The 16,229-nt window shown below is 41.3% G+C and overlaps 1 protein-coding gene across 2 annotated transcripts in view; it reads right to left on the bottom strand.

Moving 5' to 3' along the window:
* Window positions 1–226: 226 nt before the first annotated feature.
* The window catches only part of igsf11 (immunoglobulin superfamily member 11), a 123,228-nt gene continuing 107,225 nt past the window's right edge, over window positions 227–16,229 (bottom strand). For both annotated transcript variants that reach the window (XM_054793396.1, XM_054793397.1), the window contains 5 exons: window positions 8,283–8,490; window positions 6,656–6,811; window positions 3,789–3,911; window positions 3,291–3,438; window positions 227–928 (listed from right to left, as the gene is read on the bottom strand). In XM_054793396.1, coding sequence (XP_054649371.1) covers window positions 373–928; window positions 3,291–3,438; window positions 3,789–3,911; window positions 6,656–6,811; window positions 8,283–8,490 — 1,191 coding nt within the window. In that variant the 3' untranslated portion in view covers window positions 227–372. The remainder of the gene's footprint in view (window positions 929–3,290; window positions 3,439–3,788; window positions 3,912–6,655; window positions 6,812–8,282; window positions 8,491–16,229) is intronic.

The following is a 16,229-nucleotide window of genomic DNA, read 5'->3' as shown; positions in this document are numbered from 1 at the left end:
TTGTGAAGGATTTTGAGCTCACTCAAGTCCAACAGTGCAGTACTGAAACCTGCAAGTTTCACTCTTTTTTTCCCACCCGTTAAAAATCATCCAACAAGAACGTCAATCCGATGAAGAGATGATTTGAATTCTGTCTTCTGCGTCCAAATAAAAAGGGACGATCATTTCCATGACGAAATTGGCATTTTATGAACTCTGCGCTGTAAAATCCTACTGTGTTCTGAGATTGAAAAAAAAAAAAAAAAAAAAAAGCGGAGTAGAGAAAGACACAGTTGTAATCGTAAAGTAAAGGGCAGCAGGCTGTTTCAGCCCATATTCTGTTTGTTTTTCATCACTGGTTTTCAAACAACAAAAACTAATTAAGTCCTGATTTCAGACCAGCGAGCCTGCTCTGCTCTGGGCGGGCACCATGACAGGCACCGCCCCCATCCGCTCCAGCGTGGCCTGGCTCACGGCGTAGGAGTGCGTATGCTGCCCGTGCGTTGGTGTCACCACGGGTTTTAGGCTCACGGAGCCGTTGCTGCGCACTATGGTGGGGGGGGATGGGGCGGAGTTTGTGGTGACCACCAGAGTCTTGGGGGGTGGGAGCGTGTGGCTGCCATTGGCAAAGGAAGAAGTTGTTGTGGTTGCGGGCTGAGCGTGGCGAGACAGCGGGGCCGAGCCTGGTGCGGTGGGCGCCGAGCTGTGGGCGTGGCTCGGGTTCTGGGACTGTCTGTGTCCATGTGCGCCATGCACTGCATTGGAGAAGGTCTGCCGCGTGTCTCCGTTGTAGCGTGTGTATGAGTTGGTGTCGTAGTTGGGTTTAGGGTTGTGCCAGTAGCGACTGTTGTAGGTGTTGGTGGACGTCAGGGTGTCGTTCTCCGAAGACGAGGCGTCCGCGTGGAAAGCCTTCACTGATGATGACCTTTTCGGTGGGAGGTCATCTTCCCTGTGGACACGAGCGAGTGAGAGGTCAGAGACCTGGCATGTCCACTTTCCAAATATACAGGATCATTTTAGTCAGACTTATTCAGAAGTTTACAATTTGGCAAGTTTGGCTGAGAATTTTTGAAATATTCCACGTTGGATGAAGTAGGGAATAAAAGGTGATTTATAGGAATGAACTGGTCATTTGTGGTGTGACAGGTCCATTTCAATATATCAGAATATGCTGCAAAAAGTATTTGATTCAAGAGTCCAATTCAGAATAAGAGACCAACCAGTTCAAGGCCACGGACATTTTTGTGCTTCATTCGCTGATTGGAGCACCAAGCAGTTCACAATGTTGAACTTTTTTACTTTTTTTCTTCAAATGTTCTAAGACACAGATTTTTTCTTTTTTTTACTCATCAAACTAATCAAAACTATTAAGACTTAAAAAAACAAACAAACATTATTGAAATACTGTGGAACCATAGCGTGGAACCTTGGATTTTGTTATTCATTTGTTCCAAACGAACAGAAACCAAAAGGTATGAATTTTCCATATGAAATATAGTGTTCCCTCATTTACCGCGGGGAATAGGTTCCCAAAATCGCCCGCAATAAATGAAATCCACAAAGTAGCCAACTTTGTTTACAATTATTATACCTGTATATGTTTTAAGGCTGTAAAACCCCTCACCAGACACTTTATACACTTTTCTCAGACAGGCATTAATATTTTCTCACATTTCTCTCTTGTTTAAACACTCAAAGTTCAAATTTCGCTTGAATTTTAATGATCTAGCAGTAGTAACTACAATAACAGACACAAATAACAGAGGACCGATAGATTGCTCTAATACGCCACAAGGACGCAGAACACAATGCGCGTCCATACGCTGCTAAAAACAACATTGCAAAAACCTGCAAACCTGTGAAAGGTGAACCGCAAAGTAGCGGGGGAACACTAATATAAATCCAATTAATTAATTCCAAAAATAAACATCAAATCTATTTTAGTTTTACATGCAGAAAACAATGTGACATGATTATAAACAACAAACGGATGGAACTTTTTTTTGATGCAGACTTCCCGTACATCACAGCGAGATGGAATTCAAAGGTGTTACTCAATTTCTTTATCAAATTGCTGGCAATTGCAACTTTCTTTGACCCTGTGGTGGGTTATTTAGCAGTCACATTAAAAAAATGCACTGACAGTGAGTCAGCAACGTATAGGGTGCTTTGTTTGGGCACTCGATACCCTACAGGACAAACGGACTAGTTTGTTATAATATTGGATGAAAACCAAGGTAAAATTTTGGCAAAAAAGTTTGACGAAAACCGAATCACATGAAAAAAAAACATGTTTTGACTGCATTTCACACCGTGTAGTGAATCTGTAGAAAATAAGTTTCCCAACACACACGGTACAATTCACAGTTAGAATTGAACTCGTGAAATAAATGAACTTTGGATGGAGATGCACCTGCATACTGTGTACAACCAGTGAATGCTTTGCGTTGAGCACACACACATCCACGCTAATACACTATTTTCACTTTATGTTACGTTTGAGGGAATTCCATCCATCCATCTCGTATGCCGCTTATCCTCACTAGGGTTGTGGGCGCATGCGAGAGGCGAGGTGCACCCTGGGCTGGTCACCAGCCAATCGCAGGGCACATATACTGTAGACAACCTTTCACGCTCGCATTCATACCTATGGACAATTTAGAGTTGCCATTTACCCGAACATGCATGTTTTTGGTTTTGCAATGAAGACATTATTGATCAACCACCTCCTGGTCATTCTTCCAACATCCATGTAGAAGTTACAATACCGTCTTTATCCTTCATGATAGTCGCGATTGAAACAAGTGCGGCCCATATTGAGCATATAGTGTATTCTTCCGCGGCGCAGCGGACTGTATCTTGCTCTCCAGCGAGTCTTGTGTTTACAGACCAAAATTAGGTGTTTAATTGTGGTAGTGCGTACGTAACCACGAAACACCTGCTGGAAACCTCTATGACCTCTACGTGTATAAACGGGCAACTTTCTCCATAAAGTTGTAGAAAGTCTTCCCAATGCCGCAAATCTCCACAGGGAGGAACGACTCCATATTTTCTTAAGGTCTCAGTTAATCGCCAGGTGTTCCTATTTTAATACTTTGGTCAGTACGGTGACTCTAAATTGAACCTTTGTTTGTGTATGCGCCCTGCGACTAGTCCAGGGTGTACCCCGCCTCTCGCCCGAAGTGAGCTGGGATAGTCTCCAGCATACCCACGCTTTAGTGAGGATAAGCGGCATAGAAGATGGATGGATGGATGGTCAATACGGTGTAGCATAAGCTAACAGTACAATTCTATAAAAATGAGTGATCTACCTGATTTCATTGGGGATCTCCTCCTCGTCATATTTGCTCTTATTCTTCCAGTAGTAGAGCGTGACCACCACTAGCATGGAGAAGATGATGACCGCCAGCACTCCGGTGGCGATTGTTCCTGCTATCAGACCCACACTCTGAGGCTGGGCTGGAGAACAGACAAAATATCAGCAACATCTGAAAAAACCTGTATGCCACAAGGCATCAACATGTCGTGCCTTTTCAGAACAGGATAAAAAAAAGCCGTCAAGCTGTCTAAACCCTGACCCTGTCTGACACGCCCCAGTCCTCATTTCGGTCTGATTGTGTCAAATATGCAGATCTCTACCATCTACAACTTTTGATTTTGCTTTGCTCGGTCTTCTGCCTGTCTACCAAATGTCAGAAAAGCCTTCATAAACTTTTCTTCAGTCTTTCGGTTCTTGAGTGAAATGTCTATAAATAAATACAAAATGTCACTTGGTGGCAGCAATAGCACAGCGTGCTTGGGATACTTACGTGCAACAACCTGAAGATTGATCAAGCATGTGCTCTTGCCAATAGCATTGCTGGAGGTGCACTGGTAGAGTCCTGAGGTGCTGGTGCTGATGTTTCTCAGTGTGACGGTGCCCTGCATCTGGTCTGGGGGACACATAAGGGCCGCAGCGTGATTAAACGCAGCGTGACGCATATCCTTGGTAGGCATGTTCGCACAAAGAGCGAGACATACAGCCCTCCATAATTATTGGAACCCCTGGTTAAAATGTGTTCTTTAGCTTTTAATTCATTTTTTCTAAAACAAATATAGGACCACAATGAGCAAAATGAGGAAAATCCAAACTTTACTTCAAGTGCATTTTAAGAAAATTAAAAAAAATCCCACATTAAGAAATAATTCTTTTACACCGAACCATGTGAGCCACAATTATTAGCACCCCTGCTTTGCACAACCCCCCTTTTGCCAACAACACAGCACCTAATCTTGTCCTATAATGTTCCACAAGATGGGAGAAAACAGAAAGAGGGATCTTCGACCTTTCCTCTTTGCACAATCTCTCTAAATCATCCAGCGACCTTCATCCTCTCCTCCGCACGCTCCCCTCAGCTCACACCACAGGTTTTCAAAGGGGTTGAGGTCTGGGGACTGAAGGTCATGGTAGGAACTTGATTCTTGATTCCCTTCCCATACTTCACAGCGGGCATGAGGTGCTTTTCTGTTAATGATTCCTCAGGCAGCAGATATGGGCACGTGCAAGTGAGCGGCTATTTTCTTGTAGCCAACGACGCACATCCGCCTTACTTGAACGTGTGTTCCTTTCTTTGTCCCGCCTTGAAGAGTGGATAAGAGAAATGGCTTCTGTGGCACCAAGTCATATTTATACCCCGAGGAAACAGGAAGTGATGAATCACTAATTAAACGTTCCTAGATACTCTGATCCACTTTGTAACCTACTGTAGAAATGACAGAAATACTTCAATTACATTTATTTCCTAGGAATTGTTAGGGGTGCCGATAATTGTGGGACAGGCCATTTTATGAAAAATAAATACTTGGCACTTAACCAGGGGTGTCAGTAATTCTGGAGTGCGCTGTATGTGACTTTACAACGCGTTAAATTGCATTTCAAAGCCATTTTGTTATCATTTGAACTACTTCTAGCATCAACCAGTAGATGGTGCTACTTAGCTTCAATAGAAAATGTACTACAAGCGCTTGGAGTGTCGTGGGCCGCTCCAGGGCACAATGCAATGACAATCAAGTCTGTCTGTTATTCATCAAGTAGGTTGACTCACAATAATAGTCATATTGTTACATTAAGAACACTCAGTCTTGAGTCTTTTTTTTTTTGTGCATGTCTACCTAATCCAGGGGTGTCCAAAATGTTCTCCCCGGGGCCACATACTGAAACATGAAAGGATGCAAGGGCCACTGTGATTTTTAAACCAGCACATGTAGATATGCTGTTATATGAGTTATTATGGAGAATCATTAGTTAGAAGCATTATATTGAATAACTCTCTGCTTAAATAATCCCTTCTTGTAATATTTTGGCTTTATTCACGTAATATTATAACTTTTCCCCCAAACTAATTTCCAAAAATGACAACTTTATTTTGTTTAGTGTGTTTCTTAGAATATTACCGGCAAATCAAGAGTTTATTCTCATAAATGTATGACCTTTTTTTTTTTTTTATCATATTTTGACTTTATTCTTGTAAAATTACAAGTTTTTCCATTTCTGTTTTTTTTTTCCAACTATTTCAACTTTCTTCTGGTAAATTTTATTCTTGTGATTATGACTTTATTATTTACCCTAATATTTTGACTTTATTCTTGTAACACACCTACATACAGTCACTTTCCAATAACTACAACTTTATTTTTGTTGTTTTTTTGGTAATATTACTCCTAAAAAAAACAAACAAACAAACATATTTTTCTTTAACATTTCAACATTATGCCACTAAAATGATTTTTCCTCATAATATTACGCCATTATTATTTTAAAATTATGACTTTTACTGGTAAGATTAAAACTTTTTCTTTCAATACAGTTTTATAATTTTTTGCTGCTGTTGTGTGTGCGACAGGCCAACAAAAAAACAGCCACTGGCCGCAAACGGCCCCCGGGCCGCACTTTGGACACCACTGACCTCATCTATTGGCCATTGAGCTTAAACTGCATATTCACAAGCAGATTTCCTTATCTAACAAAATGAGGAATGATATTGCAAAGCTGTGTACACTACTGGCTTCCTTAAAAGGCTCCAATACTGTTTATTTACTTCACGTGAAGGAAAATAAGTTAATACAAAATTTCTACAAAACTAACTAACAATTTGCAATACTGATTCTTTTTTTTTTTTTACACTTCTGAGTTCCCTTGCATTTTGCCTCGATGTATAGCAACCTTTCATTCACCAATGGTGTACACGCAGTGAAGTAGGTGATGAAGACTGTCTGCAGTGTGAAGGGCACAGCCGGAAAAGAGAGGAGAGGTCACTAAACCGGTTCTCTCTGCCGCTGAAGACCAGCTGCACGGTGACAACATCCAGTTTAACACATGCAAGTGCTTCTTGGATGAAGTGTGAAAACTACGGCAGAATTGGTAGTCAGCATGAGAGAAGGGGGTCTGCGATAACACCACAAACTCTTGATCACATCACGCACGCACAAACGCACATTTCGCACATTTCGCATCACCCCATGGGTCATCGAGCGTCAGCAAGATCACAAGAGGGGAATCTCCAGGTGGCACAGGCGTCACACGTGGTGACGGTGGTGATGATGGGGGGGCAGGGTCTGCGCTGCCTTATGTGTGTGTTACATTTACCAGCAAAGGTGGGGCAAAAGGGAACCCCGACGGCCAGCTTGTTTCTAATACCTTGCATGGCGTTGTGCGGCAGCTTGGGCAGCGCGTCCAGCTTCTCCCATGAGTAGGACGGTGTGGGAATACCTTCATCTGAGCTGCAAAACAGCATGATGTCGCTGCCCACATCCAGCGTTCCCTGGATTCGACAGGCTGGCACCGAGGGGGGCACTGGCAGAGCAAAAGAGTGGGTGGTGACAGGTTAATCACTTTACAAGGGAAATCACATCAAATTTTCTGCCTGATTAGACTGTAAACGATGTGGTCTTTAAAGGGCTTGCTTTTTCACCAGATACATCTGCTGTACATCAGGATCCTGAATATATTATGTGCACTGCCGTATGGATCTATGGGCCTCTTTAATAGACAAGGAGTGTCTTCCTCAACCTGCTTCATTTGGAATCGGGGCTCAAATTTTGTGGTCCCTTACTTGACATCCAAATTTAGTGTGCATGTGCGTCCTGGGCATTTTATATTAATATTACATATATTGTGGTGATCTTGAGTCCCGCAAGAGGCGGTCAGAGGCACTTTTGTGTGCTTAAAGGAAGAGGCTCTTAAATTGGGCACGAAAAAGCCAACACTGAACTTGTCACATAGTGAAATGAATCACGGTGCAGAAAAGTAAAAACGCATAGGGCAAGTACTACTACCATACTACTACGGGGAGCTATGTTAACAACTATGTTAACTCAAAACATGTAACTGTAGCAACCTCTTACAAAACAAGTGCCGCAAGGCATGCTGGGTAGCCGGAAGCAGCCGCAGCAACGTTGAAGAGCATTCGTGTTCAGTACAAATATCTGGGAACGGTGCTGGACCACAGGCCGTATGTAAAAAAGGTCATCAGAGGATGTATTTTTATCGTAAGCTTCGCAGTTTTAAAGTGGGTAACACTTTTATGAAAATGTTTTATTCATGTTTTATTGAATCGGTGCTGACTTTTTCTTTTATCAGCTGGTATGGGCTGCTCACCCTCATAAACAGGAACAGGTTGCAGGGCATCACTAAAGTGTGCAGCAGAATTGCTGGCACTACACTTAAAGACTTAACCGTGTTGTATCAGGCGGACTCCGAAAAAGGCTCAATCAGTCCTTGATGATCCCAGTCAACCCCTGCATGATGAGTTCGCAGATGCAGTGTTCCTAAATGTGGGACCGATCGGATGAGGAATTCTTTGGTTCCTGCAGCCACCGTTCTGCTGAATAACTGTTTGTAATGTTGGTGTTGCATTTATTGTTTTTGTTTTTAATTGTGTTACCTGTGTGGTACTGCTGGCTGTAGAACAAATTGCCCCACGGGGATAATAAAGTTTACTTTGACCTTCAAGAACCCATTCATGTTCATTTTCTGAACTGTCATTAATAAAGATTGCAAAGAGTGGATCATTTTTTGGAATATTGGACACCCTTGATGCAGGCTGATGAAGCCCAGACTCACCCAGCCTGTACTTCCAGAGGCCCCCAGGCAAGTTAAGATTGAGACCCCTGATTTAGACAGTGTCTTTGGAGCACTCGGTGGTCAAAATGAATTCAATGAAATATAATTTAATTGAGTACAAATGAGGCACAGGTGAATTTACGGGTCAAGCAAAAACTGATAATTGTAAATGCAAGAAAAACAAATTAGACAGCGTAGCTACCTAGCACAGTCAGCCCGATGACACCAATATTGCGCCCCCCTCTGTCCGGGAGGTTGTTGACCAGACACTGATATGTCCCCGTGTCTGACAGCTGGGTGTTGTTGATGAAGATGGAGGCACTTGTACTTGGCATGGTGGACACAAAACCCACACGGCCGTTGAGGTGGTTAGCGAGGCTGAACACCTGGCCGCCCTGGTAGATTATCACCTGAATTGGGACAGGAAGCGGTAGAGGAAGATAATAAGTTAAAGGCATTGGAGAAATATAAAAGTGGACAGGAAGTAAGTCCCAATATGGTATAAGAGCATATAAAAAGGAAAAACATATAACCTTAGCAACACCTGTAACACGTGACTTTAGCCGCAAAGGCATGCTGGGAGACGGCATCATTCCCCGTCGCTGGGAATGCTTCCCTGCTTCCCAGCATGATATGTGGCGATGGTTTTTTAAAAAGGTGCTAGTTTTTTTGTTTTTTAACTAAACAAAATTTTATTGAAGTATTTCAGGCAAGGGCAAGGCAAGGTGACTTTATTCATGAGCACCATTCGTGCACAAGTTAGTTCATAGTGCTTTACAGAAACAAAGGGTAAAATCACTTCATAAAATCATTCCATAAAACAAAACAAAAAATAAAAATGAAGAGTGCAGATACAATACTTTCAGTTGTCATGTGCACAGAATAGAAGAAGCGTTTTCAGCTTGGATTTGACCATTGAGGACTGTCACACATCTTCTGGAAGACTGGTCCAGATTTTGGCAGCAGAAAACTGAAACGCAGCCTCACCGTGTTTAGTTCTGACTGTGGGCACCCGCAGGAGACCACTCCCTGAGCTTCTCAGATCCTGAGATGGTTTATGTGGCTCTAACATGTCAGAGATGTACTTTAACGCAAGGCCATGAAAACACTTGTACACAAGCAGAGCTCTTTTAAAGTCTATTCTCCGAGCGACAGGAAGCCAGTGCTGAGACATGAGTATTGGGCTAGTGTGGTCATATTTCCTGGTTCTAGTCAGGACTCGAGCAGCAGCATTCTGGATGTACTGCAGCTGTTTTGCAGCTCGTTTAGAGAGCCCGGTGAGAAGCCCGTTACAGTAGTCCAGCCTGCTGGAGACAAAGGCATGGATTAGTCTCTCTAAATCGAGCTCAGACACTATTCCCTTGATTTTGGCATTGCTTTTAGGCGGTAAAAAGCCACTGATGTTACTGATTTCATGTGGCTGTTAAAGTTCAGGTCTGAGCCCATTATTACCCCTAGATTTCTAACCTGATGATTAGGTTCCAGAGAAAGACTCTGAAGGTGGCTAATAACACTTTCTCTTTGTTTCTGTGGGCCAAAGACAATGATTTCACTTTTGTCCGAGTTTAGCCGGAGAAAGTTGTTTAGCATCCACACACTGATGTGTCTGACGCAGTGACAAAGTAAATGTGCAGGACGATGCTCACCTGCAGTCAGTGACACGCGGAGCTAAGTGTCAGCTTTCTACTTGTACATTTTCTTTGTGGAATATTGTTTTATTAGTTTATTCCCATAATTTTACAACTTTTTTTTTCCAAAAATTACAATTTTATTTTGTTTTCTTTGTTTCACTTATTACTGTATTGCAGCTTTAATTTGTCAACTTCATGTTATACTACGCTATTCTTGTAAAAGTAAAAACTGTTCTATGTTAGATCACTTTTTTCTCTTAATATTTTGACTTTATCCTTGTAAAATTACTGCTGATTTTTACATTTTTTGCTGTTGTTGTTTTTTTTTGGTTCTTATAAAATTATATTTTTGGAATGTGCCGCGGGCCAATAAAAAAAACAGCCGCAAATTAATATATGTGTTCATTTTAATGCATTGGCGTCACAGTGATCAATATTGTTTAACAGTTCTATGAACATTTAAATGATTTTTATGGCGTTGGTGGCGAGGTGTCAACAGACTGCGCTTCACCTTTAAGGTTCTTTAAGGTCAACTTTTGTTTTTTCAGATGCTGTCACCTGTCATCCACACGGCACTAGCCATACAAGAAATAAGAGGAAGAAGATGAAACTGGACACTGGTGTGACACTAGAGGGGGTCCTAGCTCTACTGACAGCATGTCGGAAGAAAATGAATCAACTGAACTGCCTTCAGGAAAAAAAGCAAACAGACAGATAAACTAAAATCCTTCTGTTTGAATAAGTGGTCGCTTTTAGTTCAGTGAGTAGATAACATACTAAAAGTATGCTTTCTTGGAGCTATAGGGCTCTTAAGATAAAAGCATCCATTTAATGCTATGCATAATTGAAAACATTTGACTTCAACATGTCAACTGCTATCTGTTGAATGCAGAGACAACAGTGCTGGCAACCAAAGCCCAATCTTTCAACATGGGACCCGAGAACCATGACATGACGAAAACTCCTGTTCACATCTTGTTGGAGGAATCTTCTTTTCGGTGCACGTTTGAGAACATTCAAAGATGACACTACAGTGACACCTCGGTTTTCACAGCCGTCCACTTTCTCGGTTATCGCATCGTATATTATTGCGCGTCACTAACTATTCCATTTGCCTTGTATTGTGTAATTGGAATTGAGAGTTCAAACAAAGTAGCCACGTGTTGGTGAGCAACTGTCCGTGCATTTTGTTATTTAGCAGTATGCCTGATAAATAACCCGCCACGGGGACAAAGACAGTTGTGAGTGCCAGCAATTTGATAAAGAAGGTTAGAAACACTAACAAATTCAAGAAAGAACAAAAAGTACGAAGATGGCGTCCCCTGCCCACCTCCCCTCCACTCCGTTCCTCGCTGTCGCAATAAAGGTACAAAATTATGTTAAATGTTCATTTCATTTGTCATTTATAATTATTTTGCATTATTTTCTGCATGTAAAACGAATTACCCTCTATGAAAATGTATTTTTTGTTCATATTTCGGGGTGTCTGGACTGGTTTAATTGGATTTACATTATTTCCTATGGGAAAAATTGGCTTTTTCATTCTCGTCTGACCATTTACCCCACATTAAACAAAAAACAAGATTACCACGGTATTTAAAAGCTTCTCACTCTGATTAACAACAGACTGAAAAGCTTGTTTGCACCGCAACATGTGAAACAGCCCTCACCCCTGAACTGGGCCCGCACAAAAGATGAAGAGGGCACACACAAACACGTTTGTGCACATGCGCACACCAACTCACACGCAGAGGGGAATCAGAGGGGCCATTCACTTGGTTGAAAAGAGTCCTCATTGAACTGTTCAAAGACCAAGCCAGGGAAACAACCAGCTTCAGTGTGTGTGTCCGTGTGTGTCTGTGTGCATGAGAGGGGTAGTTTTGATGAAAGCTCACAAGCGTGTATGTGACTCCACTGTCCTGTACTGCTGCTTAACGGTGGTAAATTGCACTGCTGCAATTTCCTGAGTGCAGTGCGCTCGCTTTGTCCTCTTACGTGCAGATGAATAGGCAGCTCCTCAGCTGTGATGAGAGCCTGCGACTTCATCTCCTCCATGTCTGTGGGGTTTGGTGTGTCAGTGTGCATTCATTTACTCTTGGGAACAGTGTAACAGTGTATCTTGCTCGGGTTGTGAGTGTGTGTGATTGTTCTGCCAAAATAACTGTCCCCTGCTCTCCCTGCTGTAATACCGCCGCACACTCTCCCTAGGATTGAGTCTTTTTCCTGTCAGTGTCTGTCTTTACAGCAATGTGGCCTGCGTCACACTCTGATGACCTGACAATATAATTTGCATGCTCGCTGAAAATGAGCCAATAAACTGACCTCCTGATGTAACATTCGATTTGTGTGTGCATGAATGAGCAGCGGATTATAGCAGCTGATAAACCTGACACCCGTCAGCATTTTTCTGTGCATTCATGAGCTTCTGCAGCATTTTTAAAAACAACAAACAATAAGGCTAATAATCAGTGCCCTTTTACATTTGACATACAGTGCTAGCTACAGAATAGGGAGCACGGTGATTTGATGTACTCTATGTGCACGTCTAAATCACCTCATCCTGCCGCGTGACCTGCTTGGCTTTGCTGCCGTGCGCTGATAGAAAAGAGGTCAGCGCTGGTGTTCAGACGACGGACACAGCAAAGAACTCACACTGAGCAACGTCTGGACATGCCAGTGCCTGCCTAACAGTAATCAGTAAACCTCCACTCCACCCTTCCTTACCTAAAACATTATGTGCCGCAAATGCAACCCGATGCTACCTGCAGTGATTTTCTGGTGACCATAGCCTACTTCTGAGCAACCCAAAGGATCTTTTGGCTGGGAACACGAGGGACACAGCTACCGCCTAAATAAAGCCTGAATAAACCTCTAAACCCCCACAGCCTCCCTTCAATTTTCTAACCATAAGCCGTCACTGTTATCTCTTTCTATCCTCTGAGACATGGCCTCAACAATATGGGCCCACACTCACTTTTACGCTGCAGGTTTGTCATTCAGTTTACTCCTCCTCTGCTTTATTGTCAACAATGTTCCTGTTTCCACAGAGTACAGTGTGCATTTATAGGATTACTACCAATAAACTAGCTTTATTTCTGCAGTGACGTTCAACCTTTATTTTAATTTCATCATTAAATTGTGTTTTAGTTGGCATTTTCATGAAAGTTGTGATATGAAAGCTTTTACTACAGGCCTGGTAAGTTTGTCTTTACGCTCCTATACTTGCAAAAGGCCCCCGAAATGTCAATAAAATACATACAACATTGTATTTATTGAAAACAATGAAATAATTCATATAGTGGAACCCGGTTTAGGCGGTCCTGCTTATGTCACCATGTCGAACAGCTCATCTTATTATTAATCTTATTATTAGCTTATTATTATTAAACAGTGCCGTACATGCTCGATCGCTTTTCTCAACGTGAAATGTGAACCCTTTGAAACTCAAAGGGGTGATTTCTATGAAAATTGTTCTGTACATGTCAACATGTGGTATAGCTGGGGTGTCCTGGGGTGTCCAAGGGCAAGGGCCACTTTGATACAGTATTTAGTAAACCAACACGTGTACTGTAGATATGCTATGAAGATACATACAGTAAATTCCATGAAAAGACTGCAACTCAGCTTTGTGTTATACGTGAAAAAGCATATTATTAGTACGGACTTCGGTATTTGCTTCCCCCCCCCCCATGTTTGCTGTTTTTTTTTTTTATTTTCCAAATCTTTAACAAATTCTTCTCATAATATTTGACTTTATATATTTTTATAAATTTTCCCCAACCTACAGTAATGTTCCAAAACTTACCACTTGATTTTGTTTTGCTTGTTTCTCATAATATTATGACTTTTATTATAACGTTATGCTACTAAAATTACGTTATTTTTCCTCATAATATTAAAGCTCATTCTTGTAAAAATGTTGATTTTTTTGTCGTTAAAACAGTGTCCCGTCGCTACATCGCGGTTCACCTTTTGCGGATTCACTGTTTCGCAGATTTTTTTAAGTGAAAATTTTGCATGTTTTTGTATAAACGCGCATTACGTTCTGCGTCCTTGTGGTGTAATTGAGTGATCCATCAGTGCTCTGTTGTATGTGTCTGTCATTGTATTTACTACTGCTGCCAGTGTTATGTGAGCGTTGAAGACGTGTCCACCTCATCTCAGGATGTGTTTTTTACGTGCCTGTACGAGCATATTAGGAACCCATGGTAGACAATAGCCGGCTAAATATAGAACCACTCATTGGGAACCCGCCCATTGTGTTGTGCGTACTGATTGACTGTCGACCACTGTCAATCAATCTCCTGTGTGCCATTTCCTGTTGTGGTCAATGGCCGCTTGCAAACTAGCTAACAGTGTGAGCTGCTTGCTAACTGGCAATAAACAATAGAAGAAGACGAAGACGAAGACGAAGACGAAGACGAAGACGAAGAAGAAGAAGAAGAAGAAGAAGAAGAAGAAGAAGAAGAACAAGAAGCTAACCGGCTAAATGAATCTTTGGTTCAAGTATTAGGACAAGGAGGCGAAAAATACGACGGCAGGATCAATATGTTTTTACAAGGATGTAAAAATGCTACAGCCGAACAAACGCGTGAGTCACTTAATAATTCAAAAAATCAAACTGAATGGTGTGATCAATTATTCTTTATTATCATCGCAGGCTTCATGCCTATGAGACAGTGTTTTTCTGAACGAGAAATCTTGTCACGTTTTAATCTCACGAGATCTTATGACACCCCTATTCATTATGGATTCAATTTTGTGGCGACGGGCATCGAGATGAGCAGGTTCCGCTGTAGTTAGGAAAGGAAACTCAAAAATGTCAACATTCACTGAAAAACACAATCCTGTAAAATCACAGCCCCAATTATCTTAATAAATGCACCTCACAACTACACAAAATTCTAATTTCCGAAGCGGGTCTTCACATGGGTGTGGTTGAGTAAAGAGTGAAGCGAAGGAAAGTAACGTGCGTCAGTTATTGGCAAATCAACTTCAGAAAAACGTTTTTGAAAGAACCAAGAAGAAAAATATACCTGGAAAAGGATCAAATTTGATAGACCATGTTGATGACCTGTTGTACCTACACAGTTATTGTTCCTGTACAAACAATCCAACAAATATGACAATAAAAAGAAATCTGATAAAATGCAATTAAGAGCCCAGTGAATTCTACTGGGAGAGTTGAGTTGGGAGGTTTTTTTTTATTGTGGTTTTATTCAGTCAGGGCCCAACAGGGACTGCAATTGTCACGTTTTGAGAATATGAGACAGAGTTACCCTCGGTCAGATTGGAAGGTTGAGATGAGGCTCAGAATTTGATCATCTAAAATACGATGACAGATGTTCTCAATTACAGATTAACATCATTTCTGCAACGCAGATTATCACTGACCTTAATATCACCACAGCATCATTTTACTTCAGACTGCACAATTGGACTATTCTGGCAATAATATTATACAAATAATTGTCGACGAAGTTTTTAAAAAGCCTTCAACAAAATGTAACTTGTCTAATCTTGACGGATTAAAACACAGAAAGATATTTTCATTTTTCTTTGGCCACAAATTTAAGTATCCTTGCACAATCCATTGTGATTTCCTGCAAAAACTGTGTCCAAAAGACAGTACTGGTTCATTTTCATTATTACAAGCTATTACCCTTGGTAGCGAGTTTAGAGAATCATTAGATTCAAACAGAATATTTGATTTTCATTTTAGTTAATATTGCTATTGCATGGCTTTATTTATTTATTTACTTATTTACTTTATTTATTTATTTACCCCAATGGAAATCACAGGTCAAGTCATTATATACACCAGTATAACATAACAGTCTGACTCACGGTGTCATCGTTCAAAGAACACTTTACTAACAACAAAATTCATCACACAGCAACTTAGCACATCAAAATGTGTACCTCACAAATATACAAATATGTCCCAATATGATTTTAAGATAACAATAAACATTTTAAAGGTTTCCCATAAAGCATTGCATCTGAGCAACACATTACTTGGGGGCACTTCAATGACGTCAGCTTCCCTCTGAGCTTTGGGCTCCAGGTCCTCTGGCTCCCTCTGGTGGACAGATGCAGCATTGCAGCGCCATCCACCATTTTCTATGCTTTCTACGCTCCTCCAATGAAATGGTTTTCTCAAACAAAATGCAATATGGGAAAACTTTTAAATGATTGTTTTTTTAATATTAAACTCATATTGATACATTTTCCTATATTTCCGAGGAGTGTTAAGTTGCTGTGTGATGAGTTTAATGTTGTTTGTAAGATGAAACCGTGAGTCAGGCTGTAATAATGAGTAATGACCTCTTGCAATTTCCAATGGGTTGACAAGCTCATAGTGAGTTTTTTCATAGCTCATGATTAGCTCCTGTGAAATAAAGCGCTGCCTAGTCCGCACGGACTCGTGCATGCTACGTCATTTTATGACGTGGACACATGCGGTTTATAAATTTAGTGGGTGCGGCTTATACACCGGAATTTACAGTTATCTATAC

The sequence above is a fragment of the Dunckerocampus dactyliophorus genome, chromosome 12, assembly GCF_027744805.1.
Source record: "Dunckerocampus dactyliophorus isolate RoL2022-P2 chromosome 12, RoL_Ddac_1.1, whole genome shotgun sequence".
NCBI classification, from domain to species: domain Eukaryota; kingdom Metazoa; phylum Chordata; class Actinopteri; order Syngnathiformes; family Syngnathidae; genus Dunckerocampus; species Dunckerocampus dactyliophorus.
The sequence above is the reverse complement of the archived record's forward strand: the minus strand, read 5'-3'. Positions and strand labels throughout refer to the sequence as shown.